Consider the following 22460-nt stretch of genomic DNA (forward strand, 5'->3'; position numbering starts at 1 on the left):
TATTATGTGTATATACCTATATATTTCCCTAGCACATAACAGAAATATGGAGATGTTGGGACCCCACGTGGGACTAGATTCACTAGTTTGAGATAATATATTTTATACTTGGAAATAAGAGAGAACATGATATTGTATTTACCTGATATTTTGTCTAAAAGTGACCACACACATGTGACAGGGATAGAAGGAAAAACTGGAGAGATGTGCTGTAATCTGCCTCTTCACTTTTACCCCGGCCCCCTCCCTCTCCTGGACCTCCTGCCCCATCCTGGTCACCCAGGGAGGCTGCAGGCCCCAGAGCAAACAGAAGGGGCAGAGCCTGGACCAGCAGACTTCAGCCCTTCAGACCAACACCTTCACCAGCCTGAGACGAAGTGAATTCACGCGTGGTGTGAACACCCTCAAACACTTTAGAAAAATCTCCGTAGCGCCCAAATTCCTACTCAGAGAAATATATTAATATAAATTAATATAATATTAATTTATGATAAAATAATGCATATCTAAGAATGTAAGTTCTCAGGTAGGGTCACAGGGCAAAACAGAAAGTACTCAGGTAACGTAGTCAGAGGCTCGCTCACTTTAACGTATCAATCTTTCGTTTTTCTTTTCTTTCTTTTTTCTTCTGCCCAGGGCACGCAGCTTGTGGGACCTTAGTTCCCCAACCAGGGATTAAACCCAGGCCCTCGTCAGTGAGAGCACGGAGCCCTAACCGCTGGACCACAAGGGAATTCCCTAACGTATCAGTCTTGATGCTTAAAAAGTATGTTAAGAAGTGATACCGTTCAAAAAGTAGAGAACGTGGCAAAACAGTGGTACAGGTGAACATGAGAATGTAAACCGTAAGTGTACAATCTGCGTGTTAAAATCACACACAAGTTCTTTAGGTTCCTGTGTAACATGAGTGTCCAGGATGGCTTTAAGGTTGCCTCAAGGACCACTGCAGTCATGGTGACGACCAAGAGCGCCCCACAGAGTCCCAGAACACCCCTGGGAGGCACCACCACTTCTGTGGGATGGAAACAGTCAGATGAACTAATAGTAACCGTCTTGCAAAAAAAAAAAAATTAAACCCTGTTGGTTTTCTTAAAATTGGTTCCACATAATTCTAGACTTAAACATGGAAACACCCCAAGTGATAAGGGTCACCAGTGTCCGTAAACCTGGGGGATGTCCCATCCGCCACCTTGACCTTTGATGCTGCTATTTGACCTTGAAAACGGGCTACCAGAGAGAAAAGCTCTTTAGGATGATGAGTCGATTCTTGCCCAGGAGGTCAGCGTGAGACAGGGATTCGCAGCCTCAACGCTGTCGCTTCAGACCGAATGAGGTTTGGTTGTGAGGGCCGCTGGGTGCCTTGCAGGGTGCTCAGAGCAGCCCAGCCTCCACCCACTGGGTGCCAGCAGCGAGGTCACGAGGCTCAAAACTGTCTGCAGGTCTTGTCAAATGTCCCCGGGCGATGGAGTCTGTCTGCAGGCTGAGGAGACCTGGTGGGGGCCGTGTAACATCCTCCTTTGGTCTCTGTTTAGTGCAGTTAGTGACTTTTTTTTTTTTAAAAAGAGAGTATGTAACACAGAAGCTTAACTCACCCGCTTAGAGCAGGGTCAGATATTATTATATCAAGACCATGAATGGATGGAGCTAGAGTCTGTCATGCAGAGTGAAGTAAGTCAGAAAGAGAGAGACAAATACCGTATGCTAACACATATATATGGAATCTAAAAAAAAAAAAAGGATATGAAGAACCTAGGGGCAGGACAGGAATAAACACGCAGACGTAGACAATGGACGTGAGGACACGGGGAGGGGGAAGGGGAAGCTGGGACGAAGTGAGAGAGTGGCATGGACATATATACACTCCCAAATGTAAAATAGATAGCTAGTGGGAAGCAGCCGCATAGCACAGGGAGATCAGCTTGGTGCTTTGTGACCACCTAGAGGGGTGGGATAGGGAGGGTGGGAGGGAGGGAGACGCAAGAGGGAAGAGATATGGGAACATATGTATATGTACAACTGATTCACTTTGCTATACAGCAGCAACTAACACACCATTGTAAAGCAATTATACTCCAATACAGATGTTTAAAAACAAAACAAAACATGAAAAACTCACGCTTCCCTGTTTTGTGTTTTCAGCTATCAGTTTTGGCTTCAGGTTTTGTTATCTGCGGTCCCAGTGACAATCACTGCTTTCGACTGTCTCCACAGGAAGGCCCCACTTCTTTGCTCCTGCCCCCTTACTTCTCAAAGGTCTTCTTCACATGGGAGTCCAAGAACCAGGAGCCCTGGTTCCCACCCTAGTCCCTGCACAGTGGAGGAGGGTTAGGGCAGGTGGGTGTGAGCCTGTGCATGGGTGTGGCTGGGCGTGCAGCTACTGCAGAACCACAATCTGGCTTCAGTTCGGGGTTTGCCTCCTGCCTGTCCCTCCTACTTGCTCATACCACCCTCCACCGGGAAGCAGCCATGCTGTGTGTGGGTCAGGGGAAGGCCCTGATGGTCCCAAGCTCATTGGGATCCTTCCATCCCCCATGGACACCAACTAGCCAGGGGTCGGCACTTAACCCAGGCCTAAGCCAATCATCTGATGGCATTCCACCATCCTAGTAACTGATTGGCCAGGAATGGGCAGAGGATGTGGCCGGTCCAATCAGAGTGGAGACTCTCTTTCCGCTTGGATGGCAATGAAGAAACACACAGGCCCTGGAGTTCCCACAGCCTTTTCACTGTGACCTTCCTGTGATACTGTCAACATACTCAGTCGTCGTTTGATGTGTAAGGTGGGTTATTTCTGAAGATGACTGTTCATAGGTTCTCTCATCCTTTATGTACAAGGCTCTGCCCCTCCCCCTTGAATCCAGGATGGTCTTGGGCTTACTTTCCCCAATAGAATGAGAGGAAGGTGATGATCCGGAACTTCCAAGCCCAGACCTTCAGGGGCCGGGCAGTGTCCACTTTGACCCTCTTGGGATCCAGCTGCGTGTAAAGAAGCTCAGGCTGACCACCAAGTACGGAGAGAGAGGCCACCTGCTCCCAGCTCTCCATTGACCCAGCTGAGGCTAGTACTAGACATGTGACTAAAGCCATCAGAAACCCCCAGGGCCCAGCTAAGCCCCCAAAAGAATGCAGATGCATGAACCATCCCAGCCACGACCAGGTGGAACAGAGGAACCTTCCCCCAAAACACTGTCCTGAGAAATAATAGCTCACTGGTGTTTAAGCGCCCAAGTTTGTGTGGTCTGTTACCAGAAATAAATAACCCACTCACAGCGTGAGCTGAACTTAATGTTACTTTAATAGACACCTAACTGGTTTGGTTCCATAGGTTTATTTTTTTATTATTATTATTTTCATACAGCAGGTTCTTATTAGTTATCTATTTGATACATATTAGTGTATATATATCAATCCCATGTTTCCATAGGTTTAGAATTAGGATGCTGTGAGCCGCTAGCAACAGAAAATCCAACTCAATAAGGATATTTATTATCTCTCAAAACATGAAATCCAAGTTAGGGTAGTGGCCCAGTGGTGTCACCAAGGACCCATGCTCTTCCCATCTCTCCACGCTGCCATCCCCACTGTGACGCTGTTTCTGTCACATCACGGACGCAAGAAGGCTGCGAAACGCCAGACATCACATCCAGACACACAACATCCGGCAGGAAACGAGGAGCATGTCCTCTTTATGCGCTTTTTACAAGTGAGGAGACCTTTCCCAACAGCAGGATTCACTGGTTTAAAACTTGTTTCAAAACCAGTCACAAGAAGAGGCATGGAGTTACCGAGATTAGCTCACATGGACCAGTTTACCCCTAGCCACACAGAGGGTGGCTACCTGCACCAAGGTGGGCTTCTGCCAGCAAGGACGGAGGGCATGGCTGTGGCCACCACAGTGTTTACTACAAGATGAAATTAGCATTGACCACTGAACAAAACAGGTGTCCCTGAAAGGCACACAGCCTTTATCCTGTGGCCTTGTGTGGCCTCTGTCTGTGTCCTTCCACCCGCCCCCTGCAAATGTCACCGTTCGCAAGGTGCTAGGCCGGTCAATATCTGTCTCAAGCAGCCAGGGTCCCGGCAGAAAGCAGAAGGCGTTCCTGGGAGGAGATGTGGAAGACCGCATGGCAACAGGACCACCTGCTGCAGTGTGAACGTGGCTCCACGACCCACCAGAGGTGCTGCTCCCCAGGGCCCAGCTGACCCCGCTGCCTGGCTGTAGGAAGCATGGGGTGACAACTGTCACCCACTCATTCGGCGCCTGACACGAATTGATCCAACAGAAAAGAAAGCTGGGCAAGCACTGTGGTCACCGAAGGACACAGACACTGCCAGGCCAGGGTGCAGACGAGGGAAGAAAGGCCCCAGCCTCCCTGCTTGGTCTCAGCTCGCAACTGGCGCCCCGTTGGTGAAGATCCCCTGACGCTGGCCATTGGCCTCCTGGATGCCACGCAGGAGAGAGTAGATTCGGTTGGAAAGTGGAGAATCGATGAGTTAGGTGACCAAAAACGAGCATTTTACTGAAGAAAAGCAGTTCAGAATCCAGATAGTTTAGCCATGACCACCATTCACTCCCACCCAATCCCAGGCTTCTGTATCTAATCCCCAAAGGGTCCACGTGGAAGCTTCTCTTCACAGCCAGCCAGGGGGACACTCAGTGGCGTTCCTCCAGGGGCCCTGTCAGGCCCCTCTGGTTTCACAAGTGGTGGCCCGTGGCAGCGAGAACAGATGCTGGAAACAAAGTGCATCCTTTAATTCAAGGCTGACTGTGATTGAGAAGAGATAGTTCGTTTCCCCTTGGGGAAACAGAAGCATTCCCTGGGATTGAAATCGAGGTGTCTGAGAGACGCAAGGGTTCTCCGTCTGGTGACCAGATAACGCACGAGCGCGCGCCCCCCGGGGCCTGGAGGCCCGGAGCCCAGAGCTCCTTCCCGCGGGCCCAGCTCAGCCTCCGGGTGACCGCCTGGCGCAGCCAGGGACGGAGGCAGGAGCTGGACCGGCAGGACCGAAGGGGTCGGCCAGCCGGGCCGGGCGGGCCGAACAGGTTCAAGGCTGATTCCAACGCCTCAGCCCCGCCGGATTACAAGTGCCTGTGAGTGTCGCAGCTCTGGAGTCCTTGGGCCAGGGGCCCCGGGCGAGGGAGCCGGCGGGGTTTCAGAAGGAAGCGGGGATCCTAGGTGGAAGACGCTGAGCTTACCTTCGCCTCGGCGCAGAGGAGCTGCGCGACTCTGGGCAGCCCCGCGGGGCCCGCCTCGGCGCCCCCTCACCTGCCAAGCAGGCGGGCCGCGCGTGGGGCCGTGGAGCACGAGGGAGACACAGGCCGGGTTTAGCCGGTCTCCGGCCCAACCTGATCCCGCCCCCTCCCCGACTCCCCGCGATCTCGCCCCTGCCCTCGGGCCTTCGCGGGGAGATACACGTTTCAGGCAGGACCCAGGGCTGGACGCCCAGGGCCCGCCGTCCAGGCCCCGGCTGCGCGGCCCGCACCCCCGCCCGGGAGGCGGAAGCAACAGGGAACCGCGCCCCGCCCTCCGCCCCCGGGTCCCCTCGGCGGCCCTGCGCCAGGGGGCAGGCCGGGAGGGGGCAGGGCCGGGGCGGGCTGGCACCAGAGCGCCAGGGCGCGGGAGCGGGGCGGGGGCGCGGCCCGCGGGGCGCATGCTCACACGCGCTCGTGACGTGCGCGCGGGGACCGGCCTGCCGGAGGCCGGGCTGAGACGGCGGCGGGCGGAGACCGGGAGCAGAGCAGAGCAGGGCAGAGCCGCGGAGCGGAGAGGAGGAGCCGAGCAGCAGAGCAGCGGCGGGAGCGCCGGCCGCCGCGCCCCCGAGCCCGCAGCCCCACCGCCTGGGCCTCGGCACGCGGGCTCCGGTCGCCGAGCGGCCATCCCCGAGCCGGCCGCCGCGGGCCGGGCCGGGCATGAGCGCGGAGGGGCCGCGGCCGCCCCCCGCACCGCCCGGCGCGCCCAGGCCGTGACCGGGGCGGGGCGCGCGGCCGCACTCGGGCCCGGGCCCATGGGCGCGCCGAGCCGGGCTCGGGGGCGCTGAGCGGGCGGGCGCGGCCGGAGGAGCCATGGACTGCACCCTCGTGCGGACGCTCGTGCACAGATACGTGAGTGCGGCCGGCGCGGGACCGGGGCCGGGACCGGGGGGGACGGGCCCTTCGCCCCCGATCGTGCCGCGGCCGCCGGCCCTGGGTCGCTGGGGGCTTGGGCGGCCTCGTGCGGCCGACCGCGCCCCGGGGGACGGCAGGACGCGGGGTACCTGCGGAGCTGGCACCTGGACCCCGACGGCGGAGGAGCCGGGCGGAGCTGCCGGGGCAGAGACTGCTTAGATCGGCGCGGGCCGGGCTGGGGAGGGATGCTCGGGCTTAGCCTCGCCTGCTGGCGCTACCCCAGGGTTAAGGGACAGGGAGAGGGGCACCCACAGGGAAAAAGGCGGTGGCTTTGCTCGTTAGTTTGGTAACAGCACCGGGGGGTTCGGAAGTGAAGTTTGGGACCTTTGTCCCGAAAGTAACCAGTCAGACCCGAGGCTGGCGGTTCGGGGTTCCCCCGGAGTCTTCGCTCCGGGAGGCGCGTGGCGACGCCGGGCTTGGGCAGGGGGACACGGAGGGTCAAGTTGGGTTTGTTTCCCATCCGCCCGAGGGGAGCCGCGTGCGGCGCTGTCGCCGGCCCCGGGGGTAGAGGGGGTGCGCGCAGGAGAAGGAAACTGGTCGCGTCTCTGACAAAGGCCCCCCTGTCCCCCGCGCGCACCGCCGCCAGTCGCAGGTTGCAAAAGTTGTGCGCACTGAGGTTTCCGCTAGGAGAGGGAACGGTGGTGGGAACTTGTTTTCTTCTGGCTGAGGAATTCCCTTCGTCAGTCATTCATATTTACGTGTTTCCTTCGAGGAGACCTCGGCCGCATACGAGGGTGTTTCTGTTCATCCAAGGGGAACGTTGAATCAGTGCCTTCCCCCGAATCCACTCACCAGAGGACTCAAGGGTCAGGGGAGCTCGTGGCACCTTCCAGTAGCTCCCCTGGGGAGGGCAGTCTGCCTTCCGGTTAGTGGGACGAACCCCTCTGGGATTCTGGTTAGGGCCGGGAAGGCTTCCCGTGGGAAGGGCCCTGTCCCCTCAGGGATTCTTGAGTCCATCTTATAACGTGAGTGTAAACATCAGGGTCACCTTGGTGTCTCTACAGTAGTAAGTTCTGGAAAATCAGGTAACAGTGGCAGTAGGTAATCAGATGTCTTAGAGAAACGCTTGACGGGTCCCAGACATTCTGTTCTCAGGCTTATGGCCCTCGAGCTCGGAGCCAGCGTTTGCCTAGGATGTGCTCACTAGTTTTCCAGTTAATTTCTGTTCTCTTCCAACTCTGAGACTCTGTGATAGGAAGGAGAGTTGAATTGTGAGCGGTAACGCGCAGTCTCTATCCACGGGTCTCCTGGTCCGAGGCCCCCCGCCTGGTGGGTCTTCCCCTCCGTCCTGCTCCTGTGACCCCTTCGTCCTCGGAGTCCGGCAGACAGGTGTCCGAGTTTTGTGCTTTCACTCCCTTACGTCCTCCAGGCCTTCAGCTGTTTCATGGCATATCAATCTCTATAAATGTTGGTGTACCTGATACATTTTAATTCCCCTTTGCTGTGTTATTAGACTTATTTTTCTCAGACCTAACTGGGAAATATTCTTCAGTGAACTTTCCCAGCATATATGTTTGGTAATGTCCCTGGGATCCAGTTACAGGGTGCTGTTATTATTTCTTTGTTTCTCATTCCACATCTTTTTTTTTTTTTAACAGTCTGATCATTTGTCTACTTCACCATATTCACATACAAAACCATTCATTTCTATGATGTGAAACTCATGTCTACGTTATTAAACTAATTTGACTTTTTCCAGAAACAGTCAATTTGTTTGCTTATAATTGGATTATCTTTCAATATTTAGGAATTAATTATACTTCCTTTTGCTAGAGGGCGAAGAAAGACTCTGGGATTAAATATTCATATTTCCTTGTGGTTTCCATATATGACGTATTTCATAAGCATGAATAAAGTCATACCGTGTTCCCATCTGGTGTTCACACAGTCAGAATTTCCAGGACAAAGAAACCTTTTCATGATGACGCCTGAGGGCTGCCAAAGATAAAGGAGTCCTTGGAAACCATTGCTGTGGGTATTCTATTCTGGGTTAATTCCAGAGAGGTAGAATAGGCAAATGAATGAGAGGATTCCCTTCCGGGTTAGGCCAGGTATATGCCAAAGCTGGCATTACTGGTCGTTTGTGAGCCTCGATGCATGTCAGCCGCGTAGAGATGCGCTGTACGCGCTGTACTTGTAAATGGCAAAGCGCTTCTGTACCTTGAGCTTTTAAAAGAAATGTTTAACGAAGTGGGTGGAGAACTAGTGTTATCCTCCTAGAAGAGATGTGAGGTGGGAAACCCAGAGTCGGGTAGTTTAAGTTCTGAGAGGCACCTGCAGAGTCTCCGGGAGCCCACCTGGATGTGGACCTGGCCTGCCCACTTTGAGGCCGTGTCACCCTGGGCAGGTGGCTTCGCTTTTTCTCTGCCTCGGTTCTCTCATCTGAGGATGAATAGCGGTACCCGTTGCAGAGGGTTATCGTGAGAATTAAGTGAGTTAGTACAGGCCAGGAGCTAAGAGTGGTGCCCGGCTCTGCGGAAGTGCTCAGCACACGCGTCACGACTAGCCGTTAGCATAAGTTTGCCCCCGTCACTGGCCGGGGGAGGGCAGGCATCTCTGTCGGTTGCCGGCCAGGCCAGTCAGTACGGCCACCAGGGGCCCTGGGTGCCCTGCTCTGGAGCAGCTTCGGGAAATTTTGAAACGAGGGGCGCCAAAATGCCGCAGGCCCCACGGAAAGCCTGCAGGCCACCTCTGAGCACAACAGTTACTTCCAGGCCAGGAGGCCCACCTTGTCGGGACACTTCTCTCCTTTCCATCCACGCCTCACATTCGGGAGATGTGAGTGTAAAGCTTAAGTTTGTTATGTTTCTGGCGTTTGTGTTTAGTAAACATCACTGATCCCTGGAGAACCTCAAGCGTGGCTGTGTTAGAATGCTTTACGCCTTTAAAATTCACCATTTGAATGCATGCTCATGGGTCTGCGGTGGTTTGTTTTTTTATCACCAAATGCTGTGTGCCCTGGACGTCAGTGCCCACTGGTGCTGCCCTACAGGCGGACCCATCCATCCGAGGCAGATTTAGTTTTAACATGGCGCTTCCGACGTGGGGCCTCCGGATCTGCCTGGAGTCTGCACCCCAGGACACTAAGTTAAGTCGCTGGAACCCCCGAGGCCGTCAGGTATTTGAAGTAGGTGACCCCCTAGGCTGGCCCGAGGGCTGTGCTGCAGTGTTTGCGCAGGCCTTTCAAAGCAGTCTGCCAGGTGTGTAATTTAACCTTTGTGTCCTGGCTGTTAAGTTCAGTTCCTTCCATTGTCCTTTCAAACCCTGTTTAATGTCCGTTGCCGCAAGGGACCTTCACATGCTTTTCTTTCACGCCTGAGGGTAGGTTTAATAACCCGAGGGGAAGAGGGAGTTTAGGTGTTTGGGTTTGGCTGCAGTCAGTTGCATTTCTAGGGATGAGCACGCTGTCCTGTCCGCAGTTTACAGTTAGCTAAAACCACCTGGAATGCACTGAGCTGCCGCTCAGTACGCAGGAAGGCCTCTGTTTACAGCTGTGCTGGGCCTTGAAACCTAGAGACGCACTGTTCCTCGGTGCTGGGACCACATGTTCCATTGGCAACAGGGTAATCAGAGCTGCTTAGATCCCCAAGTCCCAGACTTACAGATGCTTTTTTAACCAAGTTAAACGCCGGCAGAAATGCTATTTATTTGCAAGGAAAATCAATAAAAAGTCATTTTTACAGCAATATAAACTCAACAAGATTGAACAAGGGATTGTTTTTGCTTTTACTTGACTCCTGGTATCTGAGAAACAAGACAGTTGTTTGTGGAGGTCAAAAGTTCAGCGTCAGAGCCTAACAGGCAGCTTGAGACCTGGGCCGGCCTCTGACTGCGAGGCCTTGGGCGTCTTCCTGCTTGAAACGAGGCACCGACTGCGGCTCCCTGGGGGCGCTGCCAGGATGGGGCCCTGTGGCATGGGGAGGTGCTCTGTCAGGGGGCCTCTTATCTGAAAGGTGAGCCCGGTGCTGCTGGCAGCCCCAGCTCCTCGGAGGGACGGCGTCTGCTGCTTCCTGGAGAGCCTCTGGCCCCCCTCCCCCTGCGGAAGGTGTGGAGGGCCGGCTTGCCCTGCACTTGGTGGAGAGCACAGCGGTCCTCAGACGGGACGCGCCTCTGCCACCGGCCCACGCCTGTCGGTGCTCTTGCCGCCCTTCTGGTTCGGGGCAGGGGAGCCCGCTCTGTAAAGATCTGTCCTGCAGCTTGGGGTCCCCCGCCCCTCACCCCTCCTTATCCTCAATCAGCAGCGTCTCCCTTTTAGGGTGACGTCACCCAGTCCCTGTGGCCCTCAGCCATGCCTTGAAATCGCCTTTTTTTTTTGAAAAGCAGACTTTGTTTGTTTGTTTGCGGTACGCGGGCCTCTCACTGCTGTGGCCTCTCCCGTTGCGGAGCACAGGCTCCGGACGCGCAGCCTCAGCGGCCATGGCTCACGGGCCCAGCCGCTCCGCGGCATGCGGGATCTTCTCGGACCGGGGCACGAACCCGCGTCCCCTGCATCGGCAGGCGGACTCTGAATCACTGCGCCACCAGGGAAGCCCGAAAAGCAGACTTTCTTGACCCCACATTCCCTTCCCACGATCTCCCCGCTTCCCTTTCCTTCACAGCCTCGTTTCTGTAATGTGGCATCTCGGTGTCCCTCCGGTGGGCGTGTCCGTCCCCACCTCCATCGTGTCCGAGGTGGCCCCACCAGGGGTCACCTTTCTGCCCTCACAGCTGACCCCGGCGTACCTGGTGCAGGTGTTACCAAGCGCAAGTTCATGTGCCCGACGCACCGCAGCGTCGGAGTTCGGAGCAGAGAAAGGTTTATTGCAGGCAGGGCCGAGCACGGAGAATGGGCGGCTCGTGCTCAAAAACCCTGAACCCCCTGACGGTTTTCGGGGAGACGTGTTTAATGGCAAAATTGGTGGTGAGGGCGTCAGGGCGCGTGACTGTCTTCTGATTGGCTGGCGGCGAGGTAGCAGGGCGGGGCTCCAGGAATCTGTGCTCAGCCTGAAGCGACTGGGTGGGGTCTTGGCTCCTGCGGAAGAGCTCTGAGATGTGGTGATGTACGTGCCTCCAGGGGGGCCAGGCCCCAGGCTGCACTGTCGCCCCTCCCGTGTCTCTGCGTTCCCCGCTTCCCTGATAGCAGCTGTTGGAGTCTGCCCTTTGGAACCCAGGGAAGGTCACGGACACTGAAACTTTTTCCTATGAACGAGAGACGGGGAACCCGGAAAGGATTTGTAGCCAGAGGGCCTCACAGGGTCCTGCTGGGTTTCTTAGGCGCGGCACACGTTTGGTGTGTGTTCACCGACGCAGCCTGAGCCAGACAAGGGGCAGACAGCCGGACCCCCGCCCCTGTGGCCCCAGAAGTGCTGTCCCAGGGCGCTGGGCAGTGGTGGGTGCTGGAGCCGGGACCGCGAGGCTCGCTGGGCAGTGGTGGGTGCTGGAGCCGGGACCGCGAGGCTCGCTGGGCAGTGGTGGGTGCTGGAGCCGGGACCGCGAGGCTCGCTGGGCAGTGGTGGGTGCTGGAGCCGGGACCGCGAGGCTCGCTGGGCAGTGGTGGGTGCTGGAGCCGGGACCGCGAGGCTCGCTGGGCAGTGGTGGGTGCTGGAGCCGGGACCGCGAGGCTCGCTGAGCTGCAGCGTCTGGCGGGCGCGTCCAGGCAGAGAGGAGGGCCCAGCGGGTCAGCCGCCCCTTCACCGGGGTCACCCCTGGGGCCTCTCCCTTCCCATCGACACCTTGCCTGGGGGAGACCTGGAATTCCTCCCCTGTGTCCGCAGATCCCACGTTACCTTCTGGAGCCCAGCCTTCCCCCCGCCCCCCACTCCCCCGTAGGCCCGGGACCGCTCCTGGCACAGAGTCAACACTCCGTGAACATCTGCCCCAAGACTGATTGCGCCTCTTATCACTGCTGTTAACAAGAGTCTTGAAGAAGCTGCCCTTGCCTGCTTCCGAAGGAAAGCGTGGCTCTTCCAAGGACTTGAGTGACTGATGATACGTCAAGCTTTTGGATTCTCTTTCCCTGGTACATTTCACAGAGTCTTAACAATGTGGGAAAAGACGGGGAAGGCGTCCGGTCCCACCCCCTCACTTAATAAACACTAAGTCCCCAGGGTCACAGCCGCGGTCCCCGCACCTCTGGTGCGGACGCCTGACTCGGTGGTAGCTTCCGCCGTGCTCTGTCTGTGGCTCGAGGGCAGGTCCTCTGAACACTGGGCTCCCGGGATGTGTCTCCTCTTTTCTTGCATCCGTCCTGTGGACCCCGGGCCTGGAAAGGACCCTCTCCCGGAGCCTCGTCTCGAACGAGCATTCTTAGCTGGTCCCCTGCGAGGCCTGGACCCCCGTCGCGCAGAGCGCAGAACTTTTTGCGTGGATGCCTTTTGTTTTCTGGGCAGGGGGTTCCCAGACTTGCTAGGTTCGCAAAGGAGTGCCTGCCCGGGTGAAGGCCGAGAACCCTGTCTGCAGGCGCAGGTAGGGAACCGGCCCTCTTGTCCCTCTGATGTGGTTGTGTCAGAGCTACCTGAGCGTCTGGCCGACATTTAAACATGGTGAGTGTGAGCACGTGTCCAGGTTTCCTCGCCATGGCTTCCCGGGACCATGGCTGCCCCTCACGGAGGGTTCAGCGCCCTGTCCTGTGGCTGCCCTGTCATCACCACCCCAGGATACAGGCTCCTCCAGTTCGGGTGTACCTTTGAACCCAAAGCAAGCTGCGTCTGTAGGGAGTTTAGAAGACACCCGTGTGACCGGCCACCGAGAGCAGAGGGGTGGGCTCCGTGTCCCCCGGTGTGTGTGCTGGGTGCTGGGGGGTGGTGCCGGGGCGGCGATCCAGCAGTATCTGCCGGGGTGGGAGGCTCGCTCATGCTGCGTGTGGACCTGGAAAAAACCCGCCACTGGGTCGAGAGTCAGGAGAGGATTTTAGGCCCCCTCTGTTAATGTTACCTCTGTCACCCGGGCAAAGGCCAGACCAGGTGAGCTCTGTGGGTGAGTTAATCATTAGCTGCCTCTTCAAACCAAACCTTTACATATTTCCCCCATTTTTTTTTTTTTTTTTTTGCGGTACGCGGGCCTCTCACTGTCGTGGCCTCTCCCGTTGCGGAGCACAGGCTCCGGACGCGCAGCCTCAGCGGCCATGGCTCACGGGCCCACCGCTCTGCGGCATGTGGGATCTTCCCGGACCGGGGCACGAACCCGCGTCCCCTGCATCAGCAGGCGGACTCTCAACCACTGCGCCACCAGGGAAGCCCTATTTCCCCCATTTTTAAGTGGAGCGGGAGGAAAGTCATTTCCCCCGAGTCCTCCTTTCCCCACGCTCTCAGCGAGGAGTTTGTTGGTAACATATTTACACACATTTGCAGGTGTCCTTCCCGTCTTTGTTTCCGTCACTCCTGACTTGAGGGGTTAGTCATCCTCTGAGGAGAAGAGTCACTCGGATGGATTTCCAAATTCCTGGTCCAGAAATGTTTAACCACCTCTCACCCTCCTGGTTTATGTGGGCAAAATGTTTCCCATTTTTCTGGGGTTTTGATTTTGTCTTTGGTGGGTTTCAGTATCAGAGCACCTCCTGGGAGTGGTGTAGGCAGTAGAAGAAGTCAGTTTTCCTGGGAGGCAGCAGCGTGCCCCGCGTCACCCGGCATCAAAATCTGCCCCCACTCGACACGGACTTGAGCCCACATTCGTTGGCTGCCCCTGTCAGGGTTGGTGACCCTTGAGAAATTTGCCCCGTCCATTGTGTGTGATTTGCGGATAAAACATTTTCGCAAAGGTGGGCTGCCAGTGGCAAAAAGGCTTTTAACTTCCACTCACTTTGTTTCTGCTGTGCTCACACCAGTGCCTGTTTCACGGGTTCCGTGATAGGTAGAGGCCAGAGTTACCGTCTTCTGCACCGTTTCCTCCACATGTTACCTGCTGGGGGACCTGCATCCGTTCCAGGAGCCCCTCCCGCCGCCGGGCACGCGGGAGGATGGGATGCTGCGCATGTGGGCGTGGTGTTCCGCTGGAGCCCGTGAGTGCATATGCGCCTGAGAAGATGCGAACGCTCTTTGCGAGTTTCCTTGGGGCTCACGAATCTTTCTGTGAACACAGTGGACGGGGGCCTGGCTCGTCCAGTCTGCTCTTCCGGCTGTGTTCCCCGGGGGCAGCTCACCACCCCTCCGTCCCCTCGTCTGCGTTGGGCCAGGGGCTTCCCAGCGAGTGTGGACGTTGTGCCCTTTGCCATGACCTTTCAGCGCCCTTCTTCACGGCTCTTTCCTGGGTCTTAGGTCAGAGACCAGCCAGCACGACTCTGAGATGCCGATCATGTCAACACACCCGTTTGATTATCGAGGATGTTGATGCTAAGAATGTGGCTGAGGAAGGAGTGGTCTCAATGGCGAAAAGCTGACATTGTTTCTGGGGTTGTTCTCTGAGATGCTCATGGCGGGTCTGTGAACTTTAATGTTGTGTTTAAGCGCCGGCATCTAAAATACAAAGCTGTGACAGGCCTGGGCGTGTCCTGGTCTGCTCACCGCAGGCAGGGCTGGTGCCCACTGCAGAGCTCAGATTCTCAGCCTCGGGGCTGCAAGTGCAAGACCTGGGGCCTGCAGGTGGGTTCCTGTGAGGGGCCTCCTCTTGGCTTGCAGGTGGCAGCCTTCCCTCCCCTCAGCTGCCTCCTCTGGTGCCCAGAGAGGGAGGGAAGGAGGGAGGGGAGCAGAGCAAGTGATCTCTTCTCCCTCCTCTTGTAAGGACACCAATCCTATCAGATTACGAGTCCACCCTTACGACCTCATTTCATCTTAATTCCCTCCCCAAATCCCTATCTCCAACTCTAATCACATCGGGGGTTAGGGGTTCGACATGTGAATTCAGGGGGACACAGTTCAGTTCAAGGCTGTATACTGTTAAAGGAGGCGCTGTTTGGGTGGTAAACGTTCACACAGGTGAAGAACCTCAAAGGAGGCGGTTTGAAACAGCGCATCGTTTGCTGACTGTTTTATCAAACAAATACAAAAAAAAATGTTCCACAGAATCTGGGAAGACTAAAATAAAATAAACGTGTAGTGGGAATGGGTTACTTTTTAAACTGTGGGGCAGATTTAGGCCGGTGTGACCTCTGACAGACCACAGTTTGCATTATTTGATCAGATCTAAGGTTGTGTGTATTTATATCTTTTTCTTCTCTTTCTGTTGCTTCATTTTTCCCCCGTAGGAGGATTGGTAGGAGAATGGTGGTTGGTATTAAGACTAGACTATAAAGTGTTGTTTTGGGTTTTGTGTTATAACCTAAATCCACAGCGTCTGGCTTGTTGACAGGACAGATGTCACGGTATCTGCCACGTAACTGGATTGGGCGCACGTGTCTGCTTCGGAAGCTGGGAGGCCGCTGCGTAACGAGCCGATTCTCCTAGTCAGTGGGGTTGGGTTTTAGGGACTCCACGCTGTCGATCTGCTCTGTACAGGGTGACCTCTTACCTTTGGCAAAATCGGAAAGTGATGGTTGGAAGGTGACCCCGAGCTGTCATTAGGGTGACAGGGACGTGACTTCTCTGCACATCCAGAGCATGGTGTCACCCTGTCGCCCACACATCGTGGGCTTTCGCGGCAGTGCGTATAAGTTCCCAAGCCAGCTGCTGTGGACCTTTCCCTCTTAGGTTTCTCTGTAATCACGGCCTCGTTGTCTTTTATTAAAAATTTGCTTACGCTGTTGTAAGCCCGCGTCGGAAGTGACCCTAAAGCATTATTCATCATGTGATTAGGACTCTGGATGGCCTCTGCTGTTGCTGTGAGGCTGGTCGCTCACCCCGTCTGATGCTGTGACACTAGTTAGAGCCACAGGACCCTGAGGGGCTCTCCCACCTCCCGTACTGTCCCGTCTGAACTGTCTGTGCAGAATGACGGGCTCTGCCTCCTGAAGGTCAAGTTCGTACCTGGGCCATGTGCGTCTGACTCTGGCCTGGCATGTTGGCCTCCCTCCCTTGAACCTGCTCCCGGACAGGGAAGGAGTCAGCCATCCTAGCCGTTACCTAATCTCCCTCCTTCAGAGAAAAGAGGATCTCCTCCACCGTGTTTTCAGCAAAGGATTAGGGACAGTTAAGGGCAGCCATTGGAACGTCATCCGGATTTCTTTGTGATTTTTCAGGACGGCCTCGGGGACTGCCCACAAAACTGAGATTTTAAATCATGGAATTAATTTAAAGTCATTCCATGGAACAAAATCATGGGGTGATCGTTGGTGTGGAAGAGATGTGGTATGAGGGTAAAGCAGACCTAGATTTATCTGTCACTTTCAGGTGAAATATCTGAAAGTGACGGATATATGCGTGTGGAATAATTTACGTTACCTTTTCTGTTTAGAAAGTGTATGGAAACAGTTGTTTTGACTTGGATCAATTTAGGCAGAGCATTAAAATAGTAGATATAACCGTGAGGCGTGTGCGTCCATTTTTTTCAGTTGGATATAAACCTGAAAGCCACGCGTGTTAGAAAGTTGGGGTGACCATCTTGTGGTTAGGGTCTGAGTCCTCGCTTCTGATGTTCAACTCACTTCACCATTTTTCTGTGGTAAAATGGGAATAAGCTATTCTTGACGCTGAAGAACACGTGTGGGGCAAACCTAGTGAGATTCCAGCAGAGGAAGACGTGCGCTGCGCTCGGGACACGCCAGGTGCTCAGCATCGGCTGTTACCACATGTTTACTGACACTTGCTGAAGGGATTCGGCGGCAGGGCAGCATACACAGACACCCCGGGCGCCCCCGGAGACTGCATTTGGGTGGTGTAGGACAAAATAAATAAGCACACAGTAGGCCAGGTGTCGGGAAGGGCCGCGGACAGACGTGAGCCGAGGAGGGGTCAGGGGGAGGGGGTGTGACAGGAGCCAGGTCTGGGAGCGGGAGACAGGATGGTTCTGGGCAGGATGGAGGCCAGAGGCCAGCCCAGGGCGGCAGGCCCGAGGGCGGTGGCGGGGGCGGGGGGGGGGGGGGGATGTGACAGGGATGATGTGTCACCAACGTTTTGTTTGTTTGTTTGTTTTTTGCTGTACGCGGGCCTCTCACTGTTGTGCCCTCTCCCGTTGCGGAGCACAGGCTCCAGACGCGCAGGCTCAGCGGCCATGGCTCACGGGCCCAGCCGCTCCGCGGCATGTGGGATCTTCCCGGACCGGGGCACGAACCCGCGTCCCCTGCATCGGCAGGCGGACTCTCAACCACTGCGCCACCAGGGAAGCCTGTCACCAACGTTTTAATAGGAGCACGTGGCCGCCCCGCAAATTTCACTGCTTAAAATATGGAATGTGTTATATATGTTGCCTTTGATAAAGGTTTCAGTTTGTTTTAAAGTTATATGGGCCTCCTGTAGAGCACAAGGAACTCTACTCAATACTCTGTGATGACCTATATGGGAAAAGAGTCTAAAAAGAGAGCGGACGTATGTATCTGTATAACTGATTCACTGTGCTGTCCTTCTGAAACTAACATGACGTTGCAAATCAACTATATACTCTAATAAAACTTTAAAAAATTATATGGCCAAATGAGGAAAACGTGACATAATAGCTAAATTAAGATGGTTTAACATTATAAAGATGCATTGACTTATTGAGTGAATATACGGTAGGTTGGTTTATGGGCAGTTCTTTTGTTATTGTCGTAAAATATCCCTAAAATCTACCATTTTGACCGTTTCGAAGTACGTGTATAGTCCAGTGGCTTTAAGTACATTCACATCACCTCCATCCATTTCTAGAACTTTTTCATCTTCCCAAACAGAAACTGATTTAAGAGCAATTTTAAGTAGTTTATTCCACATTCGATATTGTATATCTTGCTTTTTTGGGAACATGTTTTTTTTAAATCAATGATAAGGACCTTATCAGGGTCATGGGAAGACTTATTGAAACCTAAGTGCTGATTAAATTTTAATGGAAAATGTACCTTTGGCAGGAGGGTTTTTTCTCTTTTAAATAATTGGCAATGGTAAGTTTTATTAAAATTTAAGTACTTGAACGTGAGGATTCATTTGGGCTTTAGTTTTGCTTAGTGTGTGCTTGTCGAGAGCGGCCGGAGTGGTGATTACCGCTCCAGACAAGAAAATCTGATATTTGTCTTAGAACAAGTAATTCTGTAATGAAACAGAATATCATAAAAGTTATGTCTAGGGCTTCCCTGGTGGTGCAGTGGTTGAGGGTCCGCCTGCCGATGCAGGGGACGCGGGTTCGTGCCCCGGTCCGGGAAGATCCCACATGCCGTGGAGCGGCTGGGCCCGTGAGCCATGGCCGCTGAGCCTGCGCGTCCGGAGCCTGTGCCCCGCAGCGGGAGAGGCCACAACAGTGAGAGGCCCGCGTACCTCCAAAAAAAAAGTTATGTCTAGTTGGCAATACTTTCAAATAATATAGTTCATAATGGTGTTTGTTTAACGACATGATAAAGCCATGTGGCTTTCTCCTAAGTGCGTTAATAAGGAATAGCAATTACAGCATTTTATGTGAAATTTTCCTCCAGAAACTGCATTCCGCTGATTCACTGGTTCAGATCAGTTTTCTGTTTTGAGTTAATCTATAACATGTGTTCTTTTACTGTCTAAAAAATTATTAAGAATAGGTTAAACTTAAATTTTTTCTATAAAATTATTGGGTCTGTGAGAAGCAGTTTCCTGTTATTTCTCCTCCAAAGGGGATATGAGATTTTTTTGTTCTTAAATTGAAATAATCCCTTGATTTCATAAATTGCCCTGTCGCTTTTTAGAGAACAGCATGGTTTCAAAAGCAGTAAGTCCCATTCTTATCAAGTACTTAATTTATTAACGAGAAACTTAGTTGAAAAGTTGAATAATTTTGGCTCGTAAAACGCTGCAGCTGTAACAGGGAGTTGGCGAGATGCCCAGCTTGCCAGGCGCTCTTTGGAGCTGACGGAAAAGTAAAAACTAAAGGGCGTGGATGACACCTCCTTAGCCCCCTCACAATGGAAGTTTCTTGAAAGGTGGGTTGATGCTGGTTTCTATCAATCCATTACCCTTGCAGATTCAGAAAGGTCTTAGGTCTGAGGGAGGACGTCTCATCCACACGGAGGCCTCTGCCCCTCACTGGAATGAGGACGGGTCACTGTGGTCGCCGTGCCCGGGGCTGAGTTTTTTCCCTTTTTTGTCCCAAGCCTGGCAGACAGTTCACCCACCTTCGGTCATTTTCTCAGTGAATGACTGACTTCCTGCCTGTGCTCTGAACTCACCGAGGGTGGGATTTGTGTCCCGATTGGGGATCATGTGTATCCGATTCTCCTCGATTTTGTTAGTTTAATGGCCCCGTCGAGGAAGAGAGCGACTTGGTTCAGGTCTTGACCCGAAGGCCGTGGGCCGGGCCCGAAGAGCAGACCCTAAGGGGGATTCAGGGAGCCGGTGTGTATCAGGGATCCTGCATGGCAGGCGGCCCGCCCGGCGCCCCACGTGGGCCCATGAGCTGCCCGCTCCCGCCCCGGGCTCGCTGGCCCTGCTGGGGATGGGGCCGAGGGGGGACCTGGGCGGTGGGAGCCTGGACTCGGGCCTGCCGCTTGCTCGGACTGACCAGCGTTAGGTCTGTAGCCGGCGACAGTGTCACGAAGATTTTCCAGGCTTTCTCTTCGCAGACAGGCAGGCCTGCGACCTGAAGTCCCATTGCCGGCCTTGTGGGCCCTTCTGGAAAGGCGCCTCCTCAGTGGGTTTTGGATTGTGTCTTAAAGGCCAGGACAAGGCCTCCAGCGTGTAAAATCCACATGTGGCTCTGCAGCCGAGGATGCGGTCCACACGCGGCACGTGCCCTGTGGAGTCCGTGTCCCCGCCGGTGAGTGTGGTTCACACACACGCACACGTTTGCTTCTCCGCTTTGGTCCTGACGGCTTGACGACCACCCGCTGATGCAGCGCGGCCCCCGTGGCTCTCCAGCGGGTGGAGTAGCAGGGGGAGGTGGGCCCAGCGCCCCCAGAGGACAGCCCGTTGTGACGGGCGGGGCGGGTGGACACAGCTCCGCAGCAGGGGGCCTGGCCCTGCGTCTGGGGTGGGGTGGCGGCCTCCCTGGGCCCGTGGGCAGTTCTGACACCTGGTACCTACGGTCGGTGTTCTTGCTGCGGGTAGGGGGACCAGATGTTCAGTATTTAACGAAAGGGGTGATGGAGGGAGGTCATTCAGAGGTGGCCAGCAGGGCCGCGGGGAGACGGATAGTAATAAAGATCGACTGTCAAACCAGGACAGGCCCGGGCGGAGTCCACTCTTTCCTGCTGTCACCGCTGCTCCCCGAGGGGCTCGGGCGCCCTGGGCCCCGTTCCTGCGGACCCGGGCAGTGGTTAGAGATTAGCGACGGCGAGTGGCAGAGCTCGGAGGCACTGATTGTGGGGCTCAGGGGGACGCGAGGGGCACGGGGTGGGCGCCGACCGCTGCTGCCCCTCACGAGGGCGCGGAGGCACCTTGTTGTTGTAAACAAAGTGCTGAGGTCAGAGGTCGCTGAGGTCGATGAAAGAGGGGCGGGGGCTCTGCACCGCACATTCCGTTCGGGGCGTCCATCCGGGGACTGGCCCCGCGCGCCCCTTCTGCCCGAGCGCGTGATGGGTAACCCAGAGCGGCCGTGCTGTTGACTCGGTGCCCAGCGCGGGACTGATGCTCGGCCACCGTCCATTCCCTCCGGGGCCCCAGCCAGGAGGCGGCGGGGGGGAGGCAGGTTTACAGCCGGCCGGGACTGACATTCCTCCTAACGCAGAGCCAGCTTCTCTTCCAGTCCTGTTGTAATTTAGAATTTGGGGTTCACTATAAAGTTTTGTGGTTTTAAAAATTGACTTGAAGTAGTCAAGGGGAGAATTGTCCGAAGTTACTTCTTTGTTCAAACTAGAAACTCAGAGGGAAGGAGCGGAGCTAACTTAGGTCCGATCTCAGCTCTGCTTGCGGGGACACCGGGGAGGAAGGAAGGGCCACCGGACTTGCTGACACGTGACTGTCCCCGGGTCCCGGGTGTGTTTCCATCTTGGGGCAGCTTTTCAGAATTCCAGGCTTGATTTTACTAGAGAGTGGTTTTCCGGGGGCTGGGAGGCTGCGCCAATGTGTGAGGTCGGGTTGAACTTTCACGCTGATGGGGACAGACAGAAAGGAGGCTGCGTGGTCGCCACCGTCTTTCTGAACGTGCCCCGGGAGCCTCGGTGCGGACTCGGTTCTGGAGTGCAAGGAGGAAGAGAGGGCGGGGAGAAGCCTTGCTTACCATCCGGAGGCTGAGGTTCCTCACCCCAGCCCGGCCAGCTGTAGGGCACACAGTGCTAGACGGAGCTTCGTGATAAGAGCTGCCACGTGCCTCTTCTCTGTGTCTGCTTCCAAATGCCTAGCGCTACATATGCCTCAAACATACTGCAGTCGGTTCCTGCTTCCCAGTGGCTCCCAGGAGAAGCAACGCAGTGTCCCTGCAGGCAAACAGCAACCTGATTAAGTCCCCCCACCCTGCCCCCAGACACGGATGAAATGCTCTGTTCATGGTTCGGTTTACCTGGGGATCAGGGCATGAGGGCTGGTTTCCTGCAGCCCTCCTGTGTAGGTGGTGTCATTTGGGCCCCCAATTTATAGACAGGGATTGGAGGCCGCCAGCCCAGGTCACACAGGGGCTGGGGGCAGAGGCTGGCCTGTCTCCAGGGCGGGTCCTTCAGTAGGCAGCCCGCTGGGTCCCACAGCTTGACCGCTAAGAGTGGCTGGGGAGAGCGCCACACCCTTGGACGGGCCCGGGGCAGAGGCCCTTTCTTATGGTTGGAAGTGCTGCTACTGATTAGCTGGTGGTCACAGCCCCCAACTCCTTTCCTGTGGAGCCCCCTCCATGGACCAGCCTGGTGCCCCCGTGAGGCTGAGACCTCCAACGTGCAGCTCTACGGCTGCAGCGAAATCAGCCAGACCGCGCCCGCCCCTGCCCGCTCTCAAATCCCTTGGACAGAACCATGAAGAGGCGAATATTCCGGAGCCACGTCCCGGGACCCAGTGCCGAACACGCCCGGGCGGGGCCATGCATTTAGTGTCGGGACGCGTTCGAAGGTGGGTGGTTTTCTGGCAGCCGCCCCGGAGCTCAGGGCCCGATAGCCCTACAGGTGGTGTTTGTTAGGATCTGCGGACGAGACACGTTTGGTTATCGGAGTAGAGCGTGAACGTCGAAAGCAGGTTCCGTTGGATTTCCGTGGCCATGGACTCGTTGCAAATTCGTCCGCACTGTATCACCTAACAGTTCACAAAGCCCTGTGCATCTTGCTGAAATTGTTTTTTATGAATTTCATGATCCTCGTGGATGTAAGATTTCGTATTATTGAACATGTTGGAACAGAAAGGAGTCGTGTCCTGTGTAAATGGCAGTATTGAAATTGTAT

General features: G+C 55.3%; 2 protein-coding genes across 9 annotated transcripts in view; one reads left to right on the forward strand and one right to left on the reverse strand.

Moving 5' to 3' along the window:
* Positions 1–3277: 3277 nt before the first annotated feature.
* Positions 3278–6086, reverse strand: LOC141277085 (uncharacterized). The gene is made up of 2 exons (XM_073795423.1): positions 5198–6086; positions 3278–4731 (listed from the first exon to the last, which is right to left on the reverse strand). Exons 1-2 carry the CDS (start codon positions 6064–6066, stop codon positions 4599–4601), a joined length of 1002 nt encoding a protein of 333 aa, XP_073651524.1. The 5' UTR covers positions 6067–6086; the 3' UTR covers positions 3278–4598.
* Positions 5971–22460, forward strand: part of ATP11A (ATPase phospholipid transporting 11A) — a 119124-nt gene continuing 102634 nt past the window's right edge. For all 8 annotated transcript variants that reach the window (XR_002173429.3, XR_002173430.3, XM_019921000.3 and 5 more), the window contains exon 1: positions 5971–6103. Coding sequence is in view for 6 of the 8 variants with exons in the window: in XM_019921000.3 (XP_019776559.1) it covers positions 6065–6103 (39 nt within the window). In the remaining 2 variants the exon portion in view is untranslated. The remainder of the gene's footprint in view (positions 6104–22460) is intronic.

The sequence above is a fragment of the Tursiops truncatus genome, chromosome 18, assembly GCF_011762595.2.
Source record: "Tursiops truncatus isolate mTurTru1 chromosome 18, mTurTru1.mat.Y, whole genome shotgun sequence".
NCBI lineage: Eukaryota > Metazoa > Chordata > Mammalia > Artiodactyla > Delphinidae > Tursiops > Tursiops truncatus.